The sequence below is a fragment of the Rhipicephalus microplus genome, chromosome X (assembly GCF_043290135.1).
Source record: "Rhipicephalus microplus isolate Deutch F79 chromosome X, USDA_Rmic, whole genome shotgun sequence".
NCBI lineage: Eukaryota > Metazoa > Arthropoda > Arachnida > Ixodida > Ixodidae > Rhipicephalus > Rhipicephalus microplus.
In genome coordinates, this window is record NC_134710.1 from 38,904,262 (window position 1) to 38,927,008 (window position 22,747).

General features: G+C 42.3%; 1 protein-coding gene across 1 annotated transcript in view; it reads right to left on the reverse strand.

The window, feature by feature from the left end:
* LOC119176617 (high affinity nerve growth factor receptor) overlaps positions 1-22,270 on the reverse strand; it is a 436,833-nt gene extending 414,563 nt beyond the window's left edge. Inside the window, exon 1 of the mRNA XM_075876262.1 lies at positions 21,991-22,270. Coding sequence (XP_075732377.1) covers positions 21,991-22,147 — 157 coding nt within the window. The 5' untranslated portion in view covers positions 22,148-22,270. The remainder of the gene's footprint in view (positions 1-21,990) is intronic.
* Between the last annotated feature and the right edge of the window lie 477 nt (positions 22,271-22,747).

Genomic DNA, 22,747 nt, shown 5'->3' on the forward strand with positions numbered 1-22,747 from the left:
CAATTTCACAAGAAAGAGCTCTACGATATCGTTTAGTTTCGACAAAATTTGTATAAGCATATTTATGAATGGCGTGCTCTGTGCTCGAATAACAAGAATATGTTGAGCCGGAATAGTTCCTTAGATTAAATTTGAGATAATCTCGAGGGTAAACACATGATACACTGAGGCTGCTGTCCTATGGTTAGGTTCACATACAAGGAAAAGTCTTTGCTAATTTAGCACCACATATCAAAAAAACGCTGAAGATTACAAAGTTCACCTCACTGTATACACTACAGTTTCGCAGCAATTCACACTTTTTGTAGAAAACGTGCGGCTCTTGATTAGTTCACTGAGATATATAGTACAGACTGAACAACTTAGGAACCACCAACGTTAACTTTGTTTCAAGGGCTGAATTCGCAAAGCTTCGAACAGACAAATTTGTCGACATTTGCAGGCTTTTATGATTTTATTGTCATTATTTTGGGACTTGTTGCCACTCTTTGAATTGCGAGGTGGCTATGTAAGGTGCGACGTCAGCTTTTTTTATGGTGCACACAAGAAGTAGTAAATATTGACTGGCTGGTCTTAATGTCTCATCAGCAGCTCTGTATTGCAATTTAGTCGTAATTCCAACAAAACGGATAACAATAAAAACGGATGTGTTGCATAAAATGACATTTACAATGGTACAATGGACAAACGTTACTAGACATGTTAGTATTGTTGTTCACTTGAAATAATGGTTCTGCCTTACGCTTTCACTAGTGTTTAAATGTCAGTATTTTATATCGAAGCTCCGCTGAATTTTCGAGCTGGCGTTAGCAGTTCAACTGGCTTGAAGAAAAGGCTTTAGTTTCCAGAAAAATACTTGGAGATGCTGCTAACCACTGCAAGAAAAAAAGAAACAAAGCTTCGTCGTAAACACATGACATTGAGCAAAGGAAATAAAGTTTCCGCTGTCTCACTCCTTTAGCAGGTCAACGTTCTCAGACGGTAGAAGATCTGACTTCTGCAATGAGTGGCACATCAGTTCTAAATTCAATTATGTGGACAGTTTTTATGACCAAATATATGATAGAGACGGGGACCAAAGTGTTTTACGACTCAGTGGACATCAAAACTTGCCCTCAGAAATGCAGTTGGGTTTGTTGTAGTTCGATATTGCTTTCGTGTTTAAGGTCTTGCTGCTTTTTTTCTTCGCTGCTTTATACCTGTTATTCATGCACCATCTGCCTTGCTTGCTGTGCATAGGTGAATGGCGCATTACATTAGGGGGGCGAAAGGGAGCACATTGATGGTTTTGCACGCTCAATGGCCTTCATAGTTCCGGTATGTGTAAAACGCAGAAAAAGTAATCGCAGCGGGCTCGTTGAATTCTGATGGGTCGACGATGCGATAAGACCGATAAAAAAACGTGCGAACGTAGAAGAAATTGTATTTCTTTCTGCAGGCGGGACGCTGTTTCTCAGGGCTAACTTTCACGAACAGCCTGCTGGCGACCTTGGCTGGAATGTTTGTTACAGAAAGATCTCGGTAAGAAATCGTTTTTTTTTATTACTGACCGACAAATGGAGGATTTCTGTGGCTATTGCAACATACCCGTCGTCTTTGGGAATCTGCATCAGACATGTGCACATTCCCCCGGCGTTTGAAGCTCATACCTGCCACATGGCATCCATGTAGATTGCGTATCAATTGAAAGGTTGAATGTATTCTAGGATCGTCTTTTTTCATCACGTTCAGTACTTCAGAAAATTGCACATTACAAGCTGCTGCACGGTATAGTCATGAGAATGCGCTGCCGCAGGCTGTAGAGTATTCCAACAACTTGCGGTAATGGTATAGGCAGTTTAGGCGGCACTGATTGTTCGCCGCATGGGCGCATAGTGCATGCGTTATTAAAATATGTTTTCGGTGAGACATTGACGCTGAGCATGTGATGCCGGAGGAAATCGTGGTTTAGTAAGTGAGACAAATGCATGAATCGCGTTAAGCATCGGAAGTTTCTGTTATTTGTGTCTGATATTTGCTATAGTGCCTTGCTTCGTTTGATTTTCCCCAGGAATGCTTCAAAGGACGTGTTTGAAGCACTTCGCACAAAAGGTTACGTTCAACTTTCGCTTCACATCTCTGAAACAGAATGGTTATAGTTCATGTATTTTAACGTGCAAAGGCTTTGAAGAAGTAGACTTGTATGACCCACACAAAGAAAAAAAAACTCGGCAGATGCCACGTACCTTGAAAATCGATGCTATGCTAAGCACGCGGATGAAAGGGGACTGCGTTGTAATTTTTTATTGAGCTGAATTAGAGACGTGGCACTAGAGATATGTTCAACTGCGCGCACAGTTATACGTTAGACATCCGTATATGTTTCATATAACTACTTGCTTACAGATGGGTTACGATGCCAACAGCAACAGCATCATGGATATTAGCAACACAGGTGGTAAGTTTATATATTGTAATACCCCACAAGGGGCCTTTAAGGGTTCAATAAATAATGATGATGATGATGATGATGAAACACTGGTGCTCTCCAGGAGTGTAGCCGTGGACATTGCTACGTAAATCAACTTCACCGGATGGCGCATGAATCCATATGACATTAACCCCACGTGACGGCAGTATCTTAGGATTACAATGTCATGTTTATAAAATTGGATAGCCAGCACTGCAACCACAATTGACGTTTCATCAACATTAGGGTCTATTTGAAAAGTATTTCCGAAACGAGGCGTGGCTCTGAGGTAGAATAGTTGATTGCCAGGCAGATTGCTTGGGTTCGATTGCTGTTGGGACAGTGACATTTATTCATCACTATTTTCGGGTCAACGCTGCTGATGTCAGCTTTTTATTAACGCTCACGCGTGTCTGTTCTCACCATTTCTGAATAGATACGAACTGTCAATCACCTGTGACACTAGCCCGCCCTTTGGTATGTGCCACCCGTCTGACGCAATCGGTTTGCTGACGTACGCGAAAGAATTGTGTAATTATTGATTTCATCACCCACGAGCCATATTCGTCGAACCATTTTACCCTTTTATACTAATTTTGGTCTACCCAGCGAGATAAGGGGTTGATCACGAGAGAACCCAGACGTACGCTGCTAAATAAATAGTGTCAGGCTGATGGGCCCTTATCTGCAGCACGCATGTTCGAAGCAGGACGAGGGGAACACTCGCGCATTGCCCACGCGAGTGACGAGCGTCAGCGTCGCAAAAGCCACAGGAGGCGGAAAATGGCTAGCCGGTAAGAAGGGAGGCGAATTGAGCCCGGGAGCATAGATACATAAATAGATAGATGCTCAAAGTGCCTGCAGTACGCAGAGAAATGCTTAGAATTTAAAAGTAAATGTTATAAATATTTCCTAAAGCGAGTGCGTGCCCATTAGACAGGTGAGTAATAGGTAAAGCTTAAAGGGAAAAAAATCATTGATCGATATGTGTATCCCAAAACCACCTTATGATTATGGGAGACGCCGTAGTGGAGGGCTCCGGAAATTTCGACCACCTGGGAATCTTTAACGTGCACCCGAATTTGAGCACACGGGCCTACAACATTTCCGCCTCCATCGGAAATGAAGCCGTCGCAGCCGGGCTTCAATCCTGTGACCTGCGGGTCAGCATCTGAGTACTTTAGCCACTAGACAACCACGGCGGGGCCCAATAGCATAGGCTAAGCTTAAAGGACAAGGAATATTGATATTTATATAGGACACGTGCCATATACAGAGTTCCACAGAACTTCTAAGCGCGTGGTAAATTTCATTTTACACTGCACGCTTGACATATTCAGCATAACCTAATTTGATTGCTTCTGCTGGGCTGTTTGCATTATGGAGGCTGATACCAGGTGAAATTCGCTACCGTTTTCTTGGAACTAACGGTGTCGAAATGAAAGTACCTTCATGGTATCATTCAGTTTTTTAAATTTTTTTTTCGCTACAAGTTTCTGGCAACTTCAGTGCGTGGCGTTGAAATTTCGTACGTAATCTCCCTTACTATGACGCAAAACATCGGAACCTGACCTTTTGTTTGATGCGTGGCACTTACGAAAACCGCTTTTCTAAACATGCCCGAAGCACTTAGAAAAACAATAAACTGGGATGTTTGTCACCTCGCTGATTATAATGGTTACTGCCCATCAGGACTGTAAACCCGAGCCCAACATAAACGGGCTAATTAAGTGAACAGTACAGAGCGGGAACAGTTTGACGGCGACGTCCTTTGTATGAGCTCACTTCACTTCTGGTGGTCTCAGATATCAGCAGTAGCCAACGCCATACGCAAAGTACAGCGTTCACAAAGCAGGATTCTCGGGCTTCAGCTGCGAAGCGCCGTCAGAGCTCGTCGGCTACATATAAAACATGGCAGGCTGTAGTTCAATATCGTTGAAAGCTGGGCCAGTTGGTCATTCAATCATAATACTAATCAGCAAAACTATAGAAGCGTTTCACGTAATCCCAAAAGGGTAGGGTTGCTTTAGTGAAGCATTTTTTCTTTTTGTATATAGGAAGGCACGCTTGAGAACAGACACTATGGTCATTTTTTTTATTATTGAATTACATCTGCAGTGGATGTAAAGACTATGGTCCTCAATAGTTTACCTCTTTTCACTCCTACGTTGATCGTGTGTACAATTCAAGTAGCAGATATACTACTAGAAGCAGCCATATACATGTTATCTTGCTGTAACTTCAATTTACAATATACTGAAACTTTTCTAGGCTGCGAACGCAGTGAGCGCCATGCAATTCTTTGTGTTGTTGGTAGGTGTGCGCGTATTTACCGCGATAGCGTTAGAGAGCTCGTGTCGCAGAATTTCCGCCGTCGGCGTCGGCCCATTGGTTGTGAGCGAAAAGTCATCTGTGAGCGGAAAAGCTTGTTACAGAAATTGCCGCGGGAGGCCGCTACTTGTCCACGCGTGCGCGTGCAATCACACTGAAAAGCCGCGCATTCGAAGAAAAGAGAAGAAAAAAGGGCTCAAAGTCACGAGGCGCGGGTGATGTAATTTCTTTGCCCCTGCCACACCTCCCTGTTTAGCTTCCAGCGCTTTCGTCGGTACGAGAGAAGAGAGAATGCAATTGCAGTATGCGACAAACCTTTGTAGCTCCACTCACACTGGACGGATTCTTAAATCTTTTGCAGCGTTGAATTCGTGAAACAATAAGTTCTTCTGGTGAATTCATTCCTTGGTTACCTGAAAAAGTGTATCAGGGTCACTTCAATGCATTTCGTTTGACAGTTGTCACAACAAAAACGAGCCCATTCGGCAATGTGTAGGCGCATTTGGGAGGCCTCGAACTACGTCGAAAAAGGCCGGGATAGTGCAGCCATCGTCGCTAAAAACACACAGGAACTTTCAAGGAGCTCTAAAAATGAAGAACTATGTTCATATAGCGGAAAATATATCATGTCTTTCCAGAGGCGTTGATCAAGCAAACAGCAAACGCTAGATAATGTGCTGCCATCTGTGAGGCATTGTCAGACTCTTCATGGCCTCTGAGATGGCAAGCGCGTGGCGTGTATCTTGGAGGCCATGCGACTGTTGCTTTAGATCAAAAACCTGTATGTACCATTTCGCGCGTGTGCGCTGGTACAATATACTGTGTGCATGTGTGTGTGCGTGTGTATGTATGTAACCAAAAATATTAATACGTATGCACTTAGCGGTTGACGCTGAATTATATTATTCTGAAGCAGGTGCGCCAACGAACTCCGGCAGTTAGCGCACACTCAGAAAGCCCGGCGAGCGATTGATTGATTGATTGATATGGGAGGTTTTACGTCCCAAAATCAGCATATGATTATGAGAGACGCCGTAGTGGAGGCCTCCGGAAATTTCGACCACCTGCCCCATCGAGCCAGAATTTCAATTAGATAAGGCAATTTCAGCTGCGCAAGTGGGCAGACATGCCTGAAGGCAGCAGTGTTCCGTATGCAGCTCCATAAACTCCCCAAAATTATCATGCTTTGTACACATTTTCCGAGCGTATAATTTATTTCAATAACTATATTGCGCCCGGCTGCTGCAGCTGCATTTTCAATGGAGGCAAAAATGCTGTAGGCCCGTGTGCTCAGATTTGGGTAGACGTTAAAAATCACAGCATATCCACATAATGAATAATGATGAGTGGGGCGAAGCGTTCGTAAATGCGTCCATGCTTCCGTCCGTGCGTCCGTCTATCCATACGTGCGCCCGTTTGTTCATCCGTTCTTCTGCGCGTCACTCTACCCGTAAGTGCACCTGTTAGTGCGTCCGTCTGTGCGTCCGTCTGTGCATGCGTCCGTCCATCCGTGTGCCTGACTGCCTGCCTGCCTGTCTGTCTGTCTGCTTGTCCGTCTGTCCGTGCGTGCGTCCGTGCGTTCGTGCGTCCGTTTATCTAGTGAACACTTCACGTACTGCCAGCTCGCTTCTTTTTATCATATATTAATCATATACAAGTACCACCATTCAGCGGACAATCCAAAGACTAAACACGAGTATGTACCATATTTCTGCTGTCAGCGCTTTGTTAACACCTAGAGCGTGATAACTACGCTGTGATACGGTTTCCGAAATATGTGGACATGCGGATATGTGCCCGAGGGTGGGTATGTGCCACTGGCATTTGGGTATGTGCCACAGATAACGCACAATGACAACGGGGAACGCACAAGCCACGCCATAAAGAGCTTCGCCCCTAAAAGCCCTAGGTGGTCGAAATTTCCGAAGTCCTCCACAATGGTGTCTCTCGTAGGCATATGGTGGTTTTGGGACGTTATACCCTACATATTATTATTATTATTATTATTATTATTATTATTATTATTATTATTATTATTATTATTATTATTATTATTATTATTATTATTATTATTATTATTATTATTATTATTATTATTATTATAACTGAGCCCATGCCCACTTCTGTAGCAGAATAGCTTTAGTGCACCAGCTTCTCGGAACTAGGGACAAGGCTAACAGACGTAGGTTTTCCGGTGGCTAGTATCCGGAAAACTGCTTACAAGTTGACCAAGCGAGTTAAGATAAACGGAAACAGTATTGCTACTCATGCAACTCCAGAGCATTGGAAATCTTCAGCAGTACTTTCATTCATACACACACTATCCCACAATTTGAATAATGTTGTTAGCCGGTTTTGAGAAAGTGTAGTTTTTTTCGTTGCCTAATAAGTTGAAGAAGGTTTGTGGGATGATGGAACTGAAAATAAAGAAGCGCTTGTCAGGAGTGTATAAAGAAGGCTACAGGGTCAGACAAGTAACTCATTCTGTACAGTGTAGGAAGGGTATTGTGTATTATTTGCCGTTTTCTGTGGTCACGTATGCACAGACCAAACAAGTAAATAGATTATCATTAGATTGTTGGAACACAGGTGGTCTTTGCAAGGGAGTGTATACTCACATTTGTCCCAACATATCGCACAGTACCATTGCGTACCTATCTTTCAAGAAGCTGAACCTCTATCGACACAGAGATCAAACCACGGGAGAAATATTTGAAGCATATGCCAAAAAAGGGGCGAGCGATGCCTTAGCGTGTCTTCTATAGACCTACTTTATAGCCAGGTTATGTTCTTCGATAGCACGATGTCCTAACTTTCATACTGTTAGAGTGAACACGTGGGGTGTTTTAGGGTTTTTTTCATTGTCCAAGATGTCAGCTGACCTGCCGTTTTCTTGCTTTAGTGTGGTCACAAGGGGTTAAATTATTAGATTGATATGTGGTTTTTAACGTCCCAAAACCACCATAATATTGTGAGAGACGCCGTAGTGGAGGGCTCTGGAAACTTTGACCAACTGGCGTTCTTTAAAGTACGCCGAAATCTGAACACATGGGCCCAGATCAATTCCGCCTCCATCAAAAAATCAGCTGCCGCCGCCGGGATTCGATCCCGCGACCTGCGGGTCAGAAGCCGATTACCTTAGCCACTAGAACACCGCGGCGGGGTGCACCAACGGCTGTGAAGGTTGAAACGTTCTCTTTTCGTTCATATTTTCCCATAAACGTTCAGTTTTGGGTAAGCGTTGTGGTTAGTCCCTTCTTCTCTTGTGTCCGCGTACGCTAAGATAAAATATGTTCAAGTAAGGTCCCCAACTCGCCCAAGCTTTCAGTCCTTCTACTGCATTGTTTATTAGCTTCTGGTATTCCACAGCCGCCATGCCTATATTAAGACGAACAAAATGACTGTGTGCTTAGTGGAAAGTTCAATGGATTGATATGGGGGGTTCAGCGTCCCAAATTCTCCATACGATCATGAGAGACGCCGTAGTAGAGGGTTCTAGAAATTTCGACCAGCTGGAGTTCTTTAACGTTCATCTAAATCGGAGCACATGTGACCCGCATTTCCACCTTCATTGAAAATGCATCCGCCGCAGCCGGGATTAAATCCCATGACCTGCACGTCAGCAGGCCAGTACCTTAGCTACTAGACCACCACGGCGGGGCCTTAGTTGAGAGCCGAGCTTATGAAGACAAGCTTATTTTGACAACCTGGAATACCAGTAGGCTTTATGACGTCCAAGCAGCCCTTCCTGCCGATGCGTGTGAAAACTCATTTTGTCTTAACTGATCATTACTTTTAGGCATACGCTATACAGGGTGTTTCAAGAAATGTGTCCACTATGAATGAAAAAATAATGAAAGAAGATACATGCATTCTACCTGCACCATTCTCTATATTGTGGCAGACAGTATCTTTTGATGGGTACAAACATTATTTGCGGTAGTAATTATAAAATTTAACACAATTAACTTATAACCGATAGAAATTGCTGATTGATTTAAATAAATGAATTCAAGTGAAATAGATGGATAGTTCATAGACAATTTGAAGTTTTTAAAAGGAGGCCCCTGGAAATAACCATGGAGTGATTAAATCTGGCTCAATTAGCAGGTAAAACCAAAGCCGGCGCACCAAAGCGCGCTTCTACCATTCACTTCAAAAACGCCCTCAATGACGAAACTGTTAACTTTTCATTGGGGGAGGAACATAAGGGAGCGTCAATAAGCAGCCATGCAACAGGAAAGCGTTGCGGTGAAACGAAGTATGTAGACTGCCGGTTTATAACGGCGTGGGAGAGAGAGTCGTTATTGAGGGAGCTTCCTAAGTGAATGGCGGATGCATTGTTTCTTGAGTCGGTTTCATTTTTGCCTGCTAAATGAGCTAAATTTCACTGCCCTATGGTGATTAACAATGGCCACTTTTAAGAAATTTTGAAGTGGTTATTATCTATCCGCTGTAAGGACTTCTATCCACCCTTCTGACTTGAGCACTTATCTTCACTGGTTAAAAAGGTAATTGTGTTACTTTCTATGATCCCTTCCACAATAATTGTTCGTACGCATCTGAAGATGCCTTCTGCCACACTAAAGGAAACGCCGCAGAGAAGACGCAGTTAGTCCTTTCTGTAAGTTTTCAGTATTAGTGAACACATTTTTGAAACACCCTGTATGTATTCTTATATACGAACACCCCAGGGCATGAAAGTATCGCGATACAAGGTTATCGCCACAATAGCTTACAGATATGTTTCAGTGTCTATTTCTTCATCGAGATGCATTCGCAAAACGTATTCGCACAACACTAGGAAGATACATTGATGAAGTATTGTTTTTATCGCGATTCATAACAGGACACGGACATCTTGTTACTGTTCATCGGAAATAAGCTGACATGTTTCTAAGGGGAGAAAACTTTTGTGCTACGTTAAGCAAAATCATGACGCTGGTCGCCGATACAATGAGAGGCTGCGAAAAATTCGCCACACGGCAAAAAAAAAAAAAGACTCATGTGGTAAAGTGCCCTACGCTGTGACAGCCGAATAGCGAAGGTAAATTATTGTCGTGCTCTGTCAGTGTAGGTCACACTCTGTCAAGGCAGGTGCGGCACGCCTTACTTATTCGGACGGGAAGTCGTTTTGTCACTCTTTTATTGAGGCAGGACAAAGTTGTGTGAGTGACAGCCTATTTGTGAAGTGGCTGTTATCGGAACAACCATCTCAGCAATATACATATCGTGCCTAGAACGAATACATACCTTTTTTCATTCACTGGTTCTCGTTAGTGACAAGGGTTATATGCTACACTTGCAAGTTTTAGTGTGGCGAAAAATTAATCAAAGTATTACACTGGGCTTCATAAATTTATTCGTGAAATGCAGGTATTTCCGTAATCAAAAAATATTGTAATATTTGTACTGTTACTATATTCCTGCATTTGTATTCCGGAATTCTTTTCTCGTCATTTTCGCAAAAGTATTTTGGAAATATCTCGTTAGGTGACACAAATGTATCTCGGTATCCGTATTTTAGGTTCTCAGTGCATCTATTTCCACATTTGTATTCCGGAATACAATACTTTGACCAGTATTTCTGTGTATACGACAGTATATAGGACACACTTAGTCACCTCTGCATTAGCATTTCGTACCTGTATATATATATATATATATATATATATATATATATATATATATATATATATATATGTGTGTGTGTGTGTTTGTGTGTGTGTGTGTGTGTGCTCAAACACATGGGAAGTATGACTGAACTCCACACCCCACCCGCCACGGTGTTGTAGCAATGATGATGCTTTGTACAGTGTAGTAAACCAGTTCTTCTACAAGTTTAACCTCCCTATCTCTTCCTTTCATTTATTCACTCTCTATGAAGCTCCGATTCTGATACGAAGATCACGAAATCGAATCCCGGCTGTGGCCGCGACAATTTCGAAGGAGGCCAATATGCTTGAGGCCCGTTTACTCAGATTGAGGTGCACCTTTAAGAACCCAGGGAGGTCGAATTTTTCGAAGCCCTCCACTACGGCGTCTCTCATAATCGTGGTTTTAAGATGTTAAGCCCCATCACTCAGTATTATTATAACTAGACCTCCCCCCTCCCCACCCTTCGAAAAAATGTCTGGATACGCTACTGCCCCCAGTGCGAGACCTGTAGCAGCTACCCTAAAATCCCCGGCTCTTTGTCACTGCCTCTATGTAAGATCAAATGTTGCTCAAGCTTTCACCTTTGTTGCTACCATCAAACTTTACAAATTATGATTGAAATGAGTTACTCCATGGCCCATTTTTACTAGCGCCGACACTTGAGGCTGCACTAGGCGTCTTGGAGGCAATTAATGCTTCCAAGACTTCGGTGTCCTTTAACCTTAAGCATAAAAGAAAGACGTCCCATTTGTCACTTCATGACCAACTAATTCTCAATCCTCAGTACATATCCTATTATATTAACGACCGTCATTAGGTTTGCATCGCATAATGCAACTTCCAGTGTTTTTATCGATCATTCATACCTCGTACGTCAGCACAGTGGAACCATACCCAAAGATATAATAAGAATTTTTAATAACCATCTTTTCCGCCTAGCATTACCTAGTTTTGTATAATTAGAAAGTGTACAGTCCTATAGGTTATGTATTAATATGTATGGTGTTCATATTGTATAGAAGTCATGGTCCTTACGCCGCTAATGATGTATAATGAGGAGTATTTATTCTTCGACAAACTTATATTCATGGTGTATTTGGTTTCTCCTACTTCTAACCACTCCCCTATATAATATCATATGGCCTTGAGGGTAAATAAAATGAAATAAATTGTAAAGAAAATAAGCGGCAACAAAAGAAAAAGAAGTAATGGTTGCGAAATTCTTATTTCTATTTCCAGGATCCTAATTTTTAAACACAATATCTTCCTCTTCTATACATACATTCTGTAACGAGAGATAAACAATGACTGATGTTCATTTGTAACCGAAATGCATCGAAATAAATGTGAAATGAGTAAACAAAATAAGTTTACTGGCCGCCACCTGTCAATTCAAAAGCACCGGTATCTGGAACTGGCTCGAGAGAAAGTTTTCACGCTGGGGTTTAAGTGGCTGCTAATAAGTGATTGCTAGTAAATTTTTAATTTGATTACACTATTCTTGAATCGACAAGGCTTAAAGTTTGTGCGAGGGATGAGTGGCGTTTAACTGAATACGCTCAGAAAAAGAGGGCGTTAATTTTTTGCACCGTGATACTAGGTTTAGCTCTACCTTATTTATTTTATTTTTTTGTTCGCGCTGGTGTCTAAGAGGCCATAGAATATCATGCGCGAGCCAACACAGAAGAATAAAACTAAAGAATAATGAAACAAACAAACGTAAAACAAGAAATTATTACGTGATCAGAAAGAAGGCATCTTGTCAACACTTTAAAAATACTAAAAAATGCAACATTATCTTCATTCAACGTCAATCTTAAGTTAGCCACCTTTCTTAATTTTTTCTCTTTCCCGTCAATATGGACTCTTTTTTAGCCGTCAAAAAATTGCTTCTGACACAATGAACAAACAAACTTTATTGGAAGTTCAAAACTGATCAAGTCAAATTTTCTTACATCGCGTGCGTAGGCACACACTTTATTATGTATAACATGTTTTGCATCTGTACTGAGTGCGCATAAATAATAGAACACGAAAGTGCCGCTGCGGGCATTTTCTGCTTCTATAAACATTTTATTTTTCTGCGAGGCATGGCCTGATGGCAAATTCAAGTGGTCATTTCGCGGGTCTCTAACAGTGCTCCAAAGTTTGTGAAAAAAGGAATATAAATGATTATTTACTATAAGCGTAGGTGGGCTCCACTGACTGCAATACGCTGGAAAAATAAGCTAGGCGTTACTGATTGTATTATTGAAATACATTGTGATGTTTGTATAATACTCCCGAGCCAAATAAAAAAGCAAGATGCGTCACTCTGCGTCAATTGACTCTCGTCGACGTTTACGTAAACGAATTCAAATTGCTTCATCCACTTATGAACCTTAGGTGAGACACATTATAGCGATAGTTTTCTACTTTGGGATCGTTGATGTAACAGGAAAAAAGTATGGATCTGTCAAAACAACTTTAAATTTGAATTGAATACGTAGTAAATTATATTGAAAGTAACGCATTTAAGGAAAGCATGAAGCAAGATATTAGGAATGATAAACATGTCTGAGCGGAAAGTGACAGCTTGAACTTTATATGGATGCGCGTTTGGCTTACATAAACCAGTTATATAGAATAAATGCGTTATTTCTATAAAACAGGCATTTAAGTTTCAATTTTCATTCTCGCTGAAGATCATATTTTAGTCACAGTTTTGCCTCAATACAGACTACGTGTTATGCAAGAGTGCTTGACATCACAAAGAGGAACCAACTTGATTGAACATAGCATTTATATACCTTTTTTTGTGAGATGACAAGACTATCAAAGCCTGTATTCATTTTTATGGGTTGTTTTGTACTGTACGGTAAACAACCCTAACGTGAAAAAAATGTGCCTCCAAATCATATTCAGGATCTATCACGTTTCAACCACGTAGTTATTGGTTTGTGCGCGGTGACCATTCGCGGCGTTCGACATACATATCAAGCGCCAATCTACGCGAACTCACTTCATTGCAGGCCTGTAGCTGTATACAATCCGTTGCAACCTAAGAACTATAACAAGCACTGCCCCGGAACTGCGGCACGTCTGCTGTTAAATAGGAAAACCACCCACGTACACGTGATGATGTCCCACATCATCGGTCAAAAAGTTTAAAATTGCAGCAAAGATTCTGAGATCGCTGCTAAGCCGAACGTAATAATTGAGGTAGCGACGGCAATCCTTGAATTCGCACTATGTGCAGTATTTTCGTTAGCAGCCAAAGAGTGCTTAAGGGAAGCATCTAACAAAAATTTGTTGTAGAGATATTGGGAAATCACCCACCTAAATTGCTCGAAAAGTGACTCAAGTCACAGATATAAGGAAATCGGATTTGATGACTCGTATATGAGAAATTTCTCAAGCGACAACGACAGTTGTGGGGGGAGCTTACATTTATTCTGAGGTTGTAACCAAGTATAGGTGGATATATCCACCTATATTCGAGCGTATACGCTTGATTCCAGAAACAAAAACAAAATATAGGTTTAATATACGGAATTGTTGTTTTCCTACATTTAGTTTCAGGCCTTTCCTTGAATATTTTGATGTATTGCTGATAAACTTTCAGTAGTTGATAGTGTGCGCCTGTTCGTGGCTTTTGTTGTCACCCACGTGTAATTTTCGCTTCTTAAGCCTCGTAATATGTATTAGTAAATATTCCTGTCAGCCAGTATGGTAAGAAGTTCGAATAAAACTCTCGTAAACCTCACACCTATGGGCATAGACTCGCGATATCTTCCGGTGAAAATGAGTGAGTCTGGTGAAGATGGACCAGCATTTCTTGGAAGTGCGAGATGCATTGGTTGCAGTGAAGTGGTGTGATAGATTACCGAGACTGTCAGACACGATATGAGTGGCTATCTATACTATTCGCATAGGTGATTCATGATAACTTGAAATTTCCTCACCTAAATGTAAGCTCTTCTCCGTAGACATCGCAGGTCGCCTAAATGCTGGTTATCCTTCTCGCATACCCACGTGTGGGAGAAAAGTGAGACCTCTGGTTGACTTTACAGCTTGCGAGAAGTATTAGTTATGACTACCAGCTCTGTTGACGATCACCTCTAAAGATGCCAGCGCAAGCGCATGTGCTCGCTTACATTCATAATTGCTCGATCATCTTTTTATGAGACTTACATTCTAATTTGCGACCACTTAGAAAGTCAACCTCTCATATCGCGCACGGCACACATCGCAAACACCCTGGAACATGAACCGAATTCGCTTAGATCGGCTACGTACTTTTTTTTTCATTCAAGCCACGTGCGCTACGTCAAAAGAGAGTCAGGCGTATAGTCAAAATGGACGGTTTGATGCTTTATTCAAATGCAGTCGCCTTTCTTAGGTGGGTCATACTGTTTAGTGAAATTATCGCAGTCGCTCTCATGACCGCTAGGTCTAAATATAATATGCATTCCGGCCATGTAAATAACCTCAACTTTCAATGCATCACATTACTGCTGTCTTTCGATGTGATCCGGGTTATTTTCGCATTTACTTTGTTTAACGTTCCCGTTTTTTTCTTCTATATGTGGGACGCTGCTCACACAATTGAAAGCATTCACGTATATTTCAAGGCTCAATATATCTTTTTGTTTGGGCTCTCAGCTAAGAAGGCATCTCAATTACCGCTGTTCAATAACCTGTTGTCAAGCAAGCTTAAGCAGGGTTATGCCTGACATTCCCTTTTACTTGCAGATTCTTGGTTAATTAACATCAAAACTATACGGCCCGTGGAACTACAACTTATGTGGAATGAATGTAGAGATGTATGTATCAATAACGAGGTACGACGAATGCGAAGGCCTACTATGGCTCTGCGGGATTGGTGTATACACGACTGGAATCTAAATTCATTCCACCCGCCCGTGCACCTGAGCCGCCTGGTTAAGATCGTGGTGTGCAAGTGCTATTCGCAACCGGTGGTCACCGCTCTCACTTCGCGTCGTCACATTTGGGAAGGGTCAACGATTTACCCTTCCGCTGAACCTGGCGACAGCTCAGACTCGGCGCGAGAACAGTTTCTTTTTTCGTTTATCTTCTTTTCTTTTTCCTCTTCGCACGCTACTCACGTTAGACGGAACAGGGGAGATTGCATTGTCGTGTGCAGATACAACGTACACGATTGACATTTGGGATGTGTGAACCAGTGACGGCAGTAAAAAGAAACGCATCTAGAACATTTCTAAGAAAGTGAGCGTCTCCTTTGGAGAAGCCACCGGCACGGTGTCGTGGTTGATCGTAAAATTTCGAGGAGGGGGAGGTACTGTGTGCGCTGGAAAGTAAATTTACACAGAGAAGTTTCGTCATCTCGTCAGAAAACCCTCGACTGAAGGAAACAATTCCAAAACTTCCCAAATTTTTGCTTCTGCTCCTGCTGTTAGACGTGTTGAAACAAGGGAAGTTAAAGAAATGGGGGGTATATATAGTGTCCTGTCAGAAGGAGTCAAGTACCAGTGTCCATCTCATTCCTGGGAACCACAGGCGTGCACCCGGAAGGAGGGGGGGGGGAGGCGTGCCTTAGTCATCTAAGAAAGGGGGGGGGGAGAAGTCTGCCCCATATATTGACTTAATGGGGAGGAGGGCGTTGCGACAAACTTTCTCCAACCCCCAACCTCCTTGATAGAAAGCCCTGCGCATGCCAATGCTGAGAACGTTGACACTGTCTACATTTACACCGTTCCCGTTAGGACATGTTTTCAACCTATTTTGATTCGGATTTAGTTAGGCAATAAATCTAGTCACAGAAGCTCCCGAATTCGATATCAGACTTTTGTTGTTGGGGAAAGGAACAAGTCGTACATACATAAAAAAGAAGTGTGCATCCAAAATGGTGACCAAAACATCTCGCCTGCTCTTCATAAAAATTAAGTTTTTATTAAGCATGCTTTTCATAAAAATTAAGTTAGCTAGGACGAACTTAAATTTGCAGTTCATACAACGACAGAAAAGCCACACGGAGATGTGTGTTGCCTGCGCGTGAATTGATAAGCAAATTTTTGTCCGCGTCCATGTGCGCGCGCCAAACAGCCAGCAAAGATATACTCTATGTACATGTAGCAAACCATGAGATATTGTCATTAAGCATGACCATATCTGATCTATAGTCCTGCGCTTTCATGAGGAACTATTCATCGAAAAGCAGTGTGGCGGCGTCAAGGTATTAGTGGTCCAAATATTTTAGAGTTGTATTCACAAGGTCACGCTTGACGTGTTCTCAACGTGCATCCCAGGACTGAGTTTGCTAACGGCGCACGTAAAAATGCGTTCAGAAAAGTTGCTTAGTGTCTCCTATGCTCTTTTACGATGGTGTTATTCCCCGGAAAACCTTATGTGTTAGGTGGCTGCTTAAGCTTCCATATCAAGGTATCAGAGAGTGATAAAGCGTAAACATGAAAGGAGACAGCTTACGAAGATTGGAAAGGGGAAATATAAATAAAGTGACGGGTCTCTCTCAAAAAACTGAATTTTTTATGTTTATGTTCCTGTGACTCACACGTTGACATCGGCGTTTCTTTGCCGTGCCAGTATTAGACGTGAAGTTATATTCAATGCTAAACCAGTGTTTGATTTACTCGAGCCCTTTGCTGGCTCTTAAAATGTAGCTTAGAGTAATGAAAATTTATCTCTTGATTTTCATTTTTATTATATGATTTTAAGGAAAGGTTGGTGCCTCTACATAGCTTCGGCTACTCCGCTTTCTTTACGTAATATGCGTCACAAACTTACGAATGACTATAAAGTACACTCTAAGCCGCAACGAAGCGAAACAGGAATAAGTGCTGCATTTCGTCTCCGCAACCAACAGTTGGTCCCTGGAGGAATTAACTGTAAGACGAAGGTGCCGTGTGCAAAGTAAGGGAGGAACTGCTAGGCCACACAGAGCAACGTTTACTCCCATGGAACTTTCTGGCGCAGTGGAGGTCTCGAAGGAATGGTCAGCATGCGCGTAAGCAAATAGTTCTCTAAAGAAATCAGCTGTTTACAGTTTAATTTAGTCTAAATGGTGGTGAAAACTACGGTGACTATGGGAGGAGAGGGAGAGATAAATAGAGAGGAAAGGCAGGGAGCTTAACCAAGATGGGAGTAGCATATAGCATAAAAATAAGCAAATGTGATAGGTAAGCCCTCTCTCCTAAACAAAAAAAAATGCTCACGCTCAAGCTGTATTCATGCGCGGCGTGGTGTTCTCGGCAAGCTAACCTTCGTTGGTGTGACGGTGTGTTATGGATGTGTTTTCGTTATGTGGTTGTGATTGCTGTTTCTTGTACTGCACTGAATCATGTTTCCGCTGTGGCAAAGGAAGTCCGCTACTGGAATGAAGGGTTGCCCTATCGAAATGCTACGCGCCGACAGAGGTGTCACCTGAGAAGTGAGTGTAAAAAAGGCTGTCATCACTCCGCGAGATTTTACCTGTGTGCTGTGGATATGTAGCGATCACCACTTGTTTACCCCTCACGTTCTTAACGAACAAAACCCGAATGGTTGATGAGTTCTCACTACACAGATTTGCGCAGGCTGCTCCGTCTGCTATAAAGTTACAAGCGTGATGGCTGAGCCATCGAGACTTGTTAGCCTCAATGAGGGCTCAACATTGCCTGTAGCAACTTCAGCTGTTCAAAATTTGTTTTCTTTTCAGTGGAGCACAAATAAACATTGTTCATCAGAAATTTTCGCGGCTTTTGAAAAAAAAAATCACTCAAACTTCGCACAATGTTATCTTTTGCAAGGTAAACAAGTACTTTACTAGGAAAGTTGGCTGTTGACATTGCATGTCTAGCTTGGCTTGACACCGCTAACACAGACGATCGGTGACTACATCGGCGAGTTCAACTGTCTGTAGCGATGCTAGGTATGTCTTAATTTTATATCTCTAAAATGAAGCGCAAGCTTCATTCATAAATAAGAGGGCCCTCAAGCGTATTGCAGAGAAAGCTTGAAGCTTTAAACTCGAGAACGGGCTTTTTGAACTTCGTAACACGTTCTGTACTGTTCGACTGCATTACGACAGGTTCTGTGAAAAAGCAGTTTTCCTGTAATTTTTTACGCAAGCGCCATTTTCAACTGGCGCGATGGGACGCAACTACAAGCGCAAGAACAGTTCTGTCGGAAATAATGAATGCGTCTGCAATTGATTTTTCAGGAAATAGATGACTAAGGACGCTGTGCCTTCCAAGAAAATTCAACATCTTGAAACTACAAGCGCGCTATCAGCAGCTGTCGATGGTTCGGGTGCATGCACTTCCTCAAGTCGCCTAGACAACATTCATTCCAATAAAACGCTGCATGGCTTATTGTCTCTACTAGAGTTCAGGGAAGCCATCCTGTTTTTTGTAATCATAAAAGTTGCTGAATTGATGTGCGCGCACGATTTTGCAGAATGGACACGAGCCGCTTAATAAACTAGGTTGTTTCTTTAAACTTTTTCAATTTTTCTTTGTCCCTAAACAGACATTTTCACTGAACGACGTAACCAACCGCGCTCTGTACTAGGAAGCTTCACACAGCGACGGCAACTTATATGTGAACATTTATATATACATGCACTTATCAAGCACGCAAGTGCACTCGAAGCACACGCGCAGAAGTACCCATTCAACGCATTTTACATTTTCACAAAGGTCATCACCGATTGATTACTGATCAAACACAGAAGTATCAAGTTCAATATAAGGAATCTTCCTCGTTTCAGCAATATGGCAGAATACGAAGCGTCCGGACGGTTCCTTCGTATGCCCCGGTCACTTTCGCTCTGCTATGCATGTACACTAAAAATTCATGCTCGAAAATGTCATTTCAAATTAATGCTCTCACGTAATGATCAATGTTCACGCGTCAACAACAATGTTCCCACACAAAACATGCAAGAAACGTTCGCACTTCGCAGAATAGTTCATCTCGCTGTCCTTTATGTAATGCGATCACACAACAGTCTCAAGGCACTTGACCTCGCTTTTAACACAGCTGTCTTGAAACATGAGAGGCGACGCGCAACATTTAACCAGACTATTTAAATGCGTAAATGTTTATAAATGTGAATCAGTATCTTTTTTATACTTCCGACTATTCTAAAAACTGTGCTAGTCTGCGTGCTGCAATGTTTTGAAGAGTTTCTGTTGGCAATGAATGCAAAACCTTTACTAGTGATAGCGGCCGGTTCAATCAATTTAACTTCTCTAAAACATTTTGATGGGGCACAGCATAATTTTCGCATTGTAGAAGGAAGCATTCTATATATCTCTTCACATGTGCCAGTAGCACAGGGAGTTTTTCTTATCATACATATAGAAAGCTCTTACTGCAGGCAATGCCGAGACAAAGATTTTGAATTAATGTTTCTACAGAATGGGTAATTTTATTCAGGATTTCAAACTTCATTCCTAAATTGATTTTATATAATTTAGAAATTCACGTTCTGTTGGTAAACCAAGTCTCTTTGCACAATAGACCAGCCAGTTTTTTTTTTCAATAAACATCGTACATTGCTCACTGCGAGAGGTAGTAGAGATAAATCGTTCTTTCAACACGCTAGATGTGCCAATCAGCTGTGATATTTACGGGGATGTCACAGTGACTTGGGATCTACTGGAAAACATTATCATGTCGTAAATAATTTGCTATGGCATCTGTCATCTGAATTTCAAATGTTAACTTGTTATCTGTTCTTTTTTAAACGGATGTCGTTTATACACACTCAAGAGGCTTGCGAATCACTTGAAATTAACCAGTGAAGTACCCCCGTTTGTCTACACATGAAGCGTAAAGCAGAAGGCATAGCAGAAGGCATAGCTGTAGTTCTGCCGTTGTGAACGTCATTAAGTGACGGAACCGACAAACTTTTCTCTCTTGGTATTGCGGTATACAAAAAGCCGACGTAGAAGTTTGTTTCCAACATGACTCACTCATGTGAATGTCAATATCATCAGCATAACTTCTGTAAAGATGGACTAAAGTAAGTTGCCTCACTGCAATGACAGGCATATTACACTTTCTAGCTAATCCGAGAAAAGTTGTGACGATATCTGTAATGGTTAGTCACCATGTCTTTTTTCCAGAGCTACATAAGACAAACAGCATAGCTTAGTAATAATACAGCCAATGAATCATTTTCTTGGTTACACCACGTTTCGTACGATGGCTTTGAAATATGAAGTTGTTCCGCAGGAGCCGACAACATCAATAAAAGCCGCCATCCTTAGTTATTCATGGTGTGCTAAACTAGCGTTTCATAACATCTGTACAAAAGCGCACTTAAAAGCGTGGAAGAATTCGCTAGTGCCCATGACCCAGTTTCTCAGATGTAGCATTTGAAGCTACTATATACAATCTAGGAAAGAAACGAAACTTAATGCGACAGTGTATACTTCATGAAAGATCGTGTTTTAATAAATGTTTGAAACAAGCCAAGATAAGGTTGTCAACGCGTGGCGTTGAAGAGTATATAGCAATGACAGTCAAATCTTTTCGCATACAAGAATGAGAAAGCCAGGTTAGTCATCAGGATGTAAGAAAGGCGGAGTGTTGCCAGTGGCTCTGATAAGGCGGGGTAAAAATACTATAGAAAGTACCATGGCGGTCTTCTTTATTGCGCTGTGCTTATATAGCCGTAAAACAATGTCGTCGAAAAAAACAAAGATAATTTGAAAGAAATAGGTTTCTCGTAAGCTTAAGCACACCTTGTAGAAGTTTGTGACATTTAAATGACAGCCATTTTTTTTCAACCTGCGCGTCACTAAAACAGAAGACTACAAATATTTGTTTTTTCACGAAGGCAATGCAGCGGTAGGAACAAGTTGACGTTCTGACTGCAAGCGCAGTAAAAAGTTTTGCCCGTAGGATCATAAACGTTCTGAGATGAAGAGGTAGGCTGAAAGGTTTGCATACTTCCATTAATAAATTTGTCTGTGTTATACTTTATATTTTCTTGAAAGAAGTGTCAGGCTACCTCCATAGTCCATAGACTTCACGCGAAAGACGAGAAACAACATCAAGTAAGAATCTATCAGACTTTCATTGGATGCCCTGTTTACTAGTACTTCGTAGTAGAAAAAAGTTTTCAGGCGCGGCGATGCCGGAAGGAAGCGTCTCCTGATAGACGGGCGACCACACGTGCTGTCGCTTCATGTCACACTTTTATATACCAGTTTCACCACGTTCACACCCGGTGAACGTTTTCTTGCAATCTTGGGTTTTTGTTTGCAAGTTTATCGGAACATTTGTCTGTATAAGCAAACATGCAGTTCTGCTGCAATGACATCTCGCTTTCTTTCTTTTTTTTTTTGCCTAGAAAGTAACTATACTGTCTTTTTGGTTGCAAAAAGGTGTTCTAAAAATATAATTCCAGCGCAAGGAGCAGCTAGCATCCCATAGGAAAGGCTGGCTGCTCATTCTGCGCTGACCTAATTGTCTTGCCATATATTTTCCTGCTACCAGAAAAAAAATATCACGTGTAAGAATATAAAATCGGACTCAGTCGCACGAAAGTTATCAAACGTGCAAATGGAGGTGACAGTTACCTTGTCCTTCGTAGAGTGCGGCCGAGGCTGGCTTGGCCGTGGAGGCGGGCCTGGGCGTCTTCGGTGAGCCCAGGTTGAGCTTGAGGAGCACGTCCGAGTGGCGGAAGGCCGGCGCCGAGTGGGCCGGCCGCGGCTCGCCGCTCCCGTTGTGCGCCATGTGTCCGACGGCGCGGCTGTCTGCGGCCGGACTGCTAGCGCGCGAGCCCGCCAAACTCCTCGGCGCTTGGGCGCCGAGCCAGCGCCGCGGGCCGGGACCCGCCGGAACAAGGGAAGTCGCGCACCACGTGGCCGCAGGGGCTCGCGTGTTTTCCTCCCGCACGCGGCCGACGAGAAGTGCCGTATACTCCCGCGGACAACTACAGACTGCAGGGAAGGTCGCTTTTTAAAGTGTATATGTTTTTCTATATTACTTGAGATGTCAAGGAAGTTAAACAGTGTCTGTAACTCGCTCAATGTTCTAAAGACGCAATTTGCAAGAATAAAATTACAACAAAAAAGTGAAGAAAACATTCAGCTGTCAGTGTCTGTTTCATTTCCATGATGGCTTACGCGATGAATATGGCTTCAATCATTTGCCCACTTTAGTTTTAGTGAGTAACCGCTGTGCTGGTGTAGTGGTCATGGTTTTCGGGAAATGACCCGAAATATTCGGGTCTGATCCGCGCCGCAGTGGTCGCATTTCGAGGGAGGCGGAAAGCTACAGATCTATGCGGTGCCATGTCAGCGCACGTTAAAAAAACCCTGACGCTATACCAGC